The sequence below is a fragment of the Haliotis rubra genome, unplaced genomic scaffold (genome assembly GCF_003918875.1).
Source record: "Haliotis rubra isolate DU_JTF1 unplaced genomic scaffold, ASM391887v1 Scf2017, whole genome shotgun sequence".
Lineage (NCBI taxonomy): Eukaryota > Metazoa > Mollusca > Gastropoda > Lepetellida > Haliotidae > Haliotis > Haliotis rubra.
This window is the reverse complement of record NW_025766023.1, coordinates 10,118-14,988: the sequence shown is the minus strand read 5'-3', so window position 1 is coordinate 14,988 and position 4,871 is coordinate 10,118. Positions and strand designations below refer to the sequence as shown.

The window sequence follows — 4,871 nt, the reverse complement described above, 5'->3', positions numbered from 1 at the left end:
CTGGCATGGCTGAATGGAAAGATTCTGTCGTTTCCATATTCTCATTCTGCAATGAATAGCAAACCAGAGCCCATTGAAAGAAGACACTACCTTGTTGATATATGGATAAAGCAAACTGCAGCAGCCATGCTAACATTGATAAATATTTTGCCAGTGATTTTAGGTTCCAAACTTCCAGCTGGTAATTTGAAGTGGGTTACACTTTTTGAAACTCATTCAGATAACACAAATTACACTCAACCCACATGTTTCCAAAGAGACACCTCAGGACTTGCGTGATTTAATAGAAAGTCACCATGAAAATTTCATGAAAGCTTATCCTAAGACCAAAATAAAACTCAAGATGCATTTCATGTGCCATATTCCAAAACAAATTGAATTATTTGGTCCAGGAAGATGGCAATGGTGTATGCGGTTTGAAGCAAAACATGCAGTGTTCCCGTTCTCCGGTAATTACCGGATTTTTACCGATAAAAATTGTGGAGATCCGGTATTTTCAACTGCCGTCGGTAGCTGCCGCCGGTAAATTTTGTATTGCTTAAAGTTGCCTTTTATCGGCAGATTTAATAAACTTGCAGTTAACAACGTCTTTGTGTATTCTTTGATCTCTTCAGATCATTATGCAAACGTATTGAAAACTAGGGTGGCAACCCCACATCTAAATATAGACTCTTGCAGACTGCGCATATGCAGATCAAGCCATGCCATGTGATTGGCTGATACAGACATTCGCGGATTGCCATTGACAGTGTCACTCCCATGATCTATTTATAGCCGTACCACGTGGTATTCTTTACGCGCGTAGTAAAAAAAAATGGCTTCCAGTAGTAAAAAACAGCGTACACTGACAGGGTTCTTTTCGGGGGAAAATAAGAAGCAAAGTGAAAGTCAAACATCTAATCCAGTGGTTAAGGCTACAGAAGATCATGATAGGTCTAAGGATGGGACTCCGAGAAAAAAATCAAAGAGTAACTGTAGCGGTAAGACGGTTGTTATGCAATCGAAGTTCAATCAAGACTGGCTAAATGATTACAAATGGCTGCGTGTAGAAGGAAATGAAGGTGATGAGATAATGTTTTGCCGAATTTGCGAAGAAGCCCAGCAGGCAAATGGCTTCGTTAAAGGAAGTGTAAATAGAAAAAAATCTGCACTAAATGACCATCGGGAAAGTCAGTCACATCACAAGGCTGTGCTAGCACTCACGCATAGACAAGCTATGGCAGCATGCCAGAAAGCCCAGAGTGAGAAGAATGATGACAGTCTCACTGCGATGTGCAACACAGTGCTTACGATGGCACAAGAGAACATTGCTGCAAACAAATTTAACGCCTTAATAACTTTGCAAAAAAACAACAAATGTTCGGCCCTAAGCGGTCTTGTGTATAGCCATGGTGACTCAGTGCAAGATATTGAACAAGCGTTAGCTACGAGCACAATTGAGCACTTAAAGGGTCGCATTGCCAACAGTAAATTTGTGGGTTTGATAATCGATGAAACAGTTAACATCACAGTTGAAAAAAAACTCATCATGTTTCTAAGAATTATTAACTATGGAAAGGCAGATACTGTTTTTCTCGGCAATCACACTGTGCATGACGGCACCGCTAGCACCATCACAGACAAGATCAAGGAAGTGTTTCGAGAATGGAACATTCCTATCAACAAAGTCGTTGGTCTTGGCTCCGATGGTGCTAGCGTGATGACCGGTCATAAGTCAGGCGTGGGGGTGAGGTTGACAGACGAGTGTCCGTTCTTAGTGCATGTGCATTGTATCGCACACAGAGTCTCCCTCGCGTCCCACGATGCCGCCAAGATGTCAAAGGTTATCACTGACTTCACTAAAACGGTGAATGAAATATACAAACTCTATCAGTATTCAGCTGTTCGTTATGAGCGTCTGCGAGATTTGTCCCAAGTTCTCAGTGACACAGAATTCTCTAGCTTAAAACAGCCATGTAGTGTTCGTTGGTTGTCTTTGGGGCGGGCTGTTAAGTCTACCAAAGACAACCTACCAGCCCTATGTATGGAAATTGAAGAAGAGGCAACAGCACGACAAAATGCTGTAGCAACAGGCCTTCAAAAAAAAATGAAAACTTTTTCCTTTGTTGCCCTTTGCTACATGCTAACGGATGTTCTTCACATCATGGACAAGCTGATCACAGTCTTCCAACGGGATGAACTCAACCTTGGTTGCATTCATCCCGTTGTGAATGGTTCTATTGAATCGTTGAGCGAGCTCCTCACTTCACCAGGTCCTAGTGAACAATATTTCCTTGACAACATCAGTGATGGAGTTTTCAGATCCATTAAGCTCACGCATGATGACCCACGGTCGCGAACTGCCTTCCAGAACACTCGGTCAGGTTTCATCACAGACCTCTGTGATGCACTCAGAAAAAGATTTCCGGAAGACAGTTTATCAGTCATTGTGTCTTTGGACAAAATCTTGAACCCGTCGAAATACCCCTCTTCTCGCAACGACATCGGTCAATACGGTAGTGACTCGCTTGAGGTTGTTCTCGCTTATTTCACGTCTGATGACGTCACCGTCAACAACCTGATTGGAATTGACACTGACCGCGCCAGACGTGATTTCTCTCAGTTCAAGCGAACGCTGGCGAACTTGGGGACCAAAACACTCACAAACACATGCAGGTTATTGGTTAATGACTATCAGGTGCTCTTTCCTGATTTTGCTGTTATGGCAACGATTGCTTTGACAATACCAGTAAGCAGCGTCCCTGCGGAGAGAGGATTCAGTCTCCAAAATCGCATCCACACTGCGTCGAGGAATCGTCTCTCCCGGGAACGTTTGGACAACCTGATGTTGCTGAATATGCATGCCGATGACAATGTTGTTCCGCGAGCTGTTCAGATTTTCCGTCAGAAAAAAAGAAAAGTGTAGGTTGAATGTGACTGGCATGACATATCGTCGGTATTCATATGCAGCGCGATCAGCATTATGATTCCTGTTTATCGTTGATAGTTTTGTATTATTTAACTCTCATAGTTACATGTGAAACACAACAGACAAAGAGACTTTTAAACCTGGACTCCAAGAGATCGATATCATGTAACAATTAGTTTTACATTTAAAATACTAATAGTACTGACAGTATGACACTTACTGGCGCACTTTTGAGTACAGGCTTTACGATAATAATTCCTGATATAAGTTCTTTTGCAACTTTCCAGTTTGAATATTAATAAAGTTTAAGAGTTTCAATTTTTACCAGAATTGTATTTTGCTTGTTTTTCCTTGCATCAGTATGAACAAGTTCGATACAAACATTCGCGGTGACATTTTAATCATGCAAACTAATAACGTCTATCTGAAATACTTTCCTTACGTTTTACTATACAGAATCCACCTGCAGCTGCCATTACTTGTCTTCATATATACATATCTAGGCTCCACAAGCTTTTGTATTTTCATGATTCTTTGACCCAAGCAGTGAGTGATTGTATTGTAATATCTGTCTATAAATACACATAATACAAACCGGTAAACTACCGTTTAAAGCGTTTTGACAGATGCGATACCATATGATTGCATCATCGTCATTCGAGGTTAGGAGTATTTAAATTTACCATTTTTCAAATTCATTTTATAAGTAAACTACGTATATAAACTCTTTCAACACCAGTCAACCAGAGGCTTTTCCTGCCATGACACCGAGTTCACAGAGACTCTGTGGTCATAGATGACGCCTATGTTTATGAAGGAAATTATGAGCTTGTAAAACGTTATTGCTACTACATCCCATACACCATTTAAAAGATCTAATCATACTGTTGTGAAGTTTATTTTTATGATATTATTCAAATAATACAAATACAACTTAAATAAATTTATTTTTGAACGAAGAGGCAAGCTTATATTTATAACGTCCAGATAAACCACGAAAGCAGCAAAAACTATGGCGATTTATTTTCCATTTGTGACATGTCATAACATGCCCGTGCCCTTTTCTTTTATATTTTCATTTTTACCTCATCAGAAAATTATTATAAAACGATTTCTTAAATAATATGTATGGTCGCCTATTTCCCGATATCTGTGGCTTTCCGCTCGGTAACATGACATAACAACGGAAAATACCCCCGTTTTCGAAGCTTCAAATGAATAACATGCGAGGCGAATCGTTTGATGTCGGGCATCGTTCGAAAGCTCTGAACATCAACAATATCACTGTACCCTTGCCAAGAGTTTTTTCACAGTTGTAAGAAGCGATTTTATTGGATAAAGATTGATTTCTAATGACGCTTTTTCGCCATAGTCTGCTATAAGGGTCGTAATTGGTCAAAATCAGACACGTGACCTAAAGCAGCCAATCATATTTCGGCAATAGATAAACGAAAACGTTTAGATTTAGACAAAAGTTTTGGGTAAAATAATGCTATTCTGAACATACTAAGCAAGCAACAAATCGCTACCTATACGTAAATTATGGAACTTCTTTGACGTATGGTGCTAGGTTATGACCTGTGACAAAAATGCTTCATGTAGTTATTATCGCATTAAACATCGTGTCCGAGCGTGAAGATTGAGGCGGCGAGAGCCGAGATGTCAGTTGTCAGTGACTTGACTTACATTACATGGTCGCACAAAAACATGGAAAAAGTAATTTTATATGTATGTTTGACAACTTTTATGAATGTTGTTGTTGATTTTATTCATTAGTTTATTCAATTTATTTAATGAATTCCTCGAAACATCGTTACTTTGCTCTTTGACAATGTTATTGTGGACCCGCTGCCGAAGGATGTGTCCGAGAATCGTTGTTTTCAATAACATTGCGAAAAATAGTTTATAATTTTAATTCTGCTGATTATATGATAAATTGAAATTTAATAAGTGTTTTCAGACA

At 39.5% G+C, this 4,871-nt stretch overlaps 1 protein-coding gene across 1 annotated transcript; it reads left to right on the top strand.

The window, feature by feature from the left end:
- Positions 1–814: 814 nt before the first annotated feature.
- On the top strand, positions 815–2,905 carry LOC124275730 (zinc finger protein 862-like). Its single transcript, XM_046711376.1, has one exon. The coding sequence runs from the start codon at positions 815–817 to the stop codon at positions 2,903–2,905; it is 2,091 nt and encodes a 696-aa protein (XP_046567332.1).
- Positions 2,906–4,871: the final 1,966 nt, after the last annotated feature.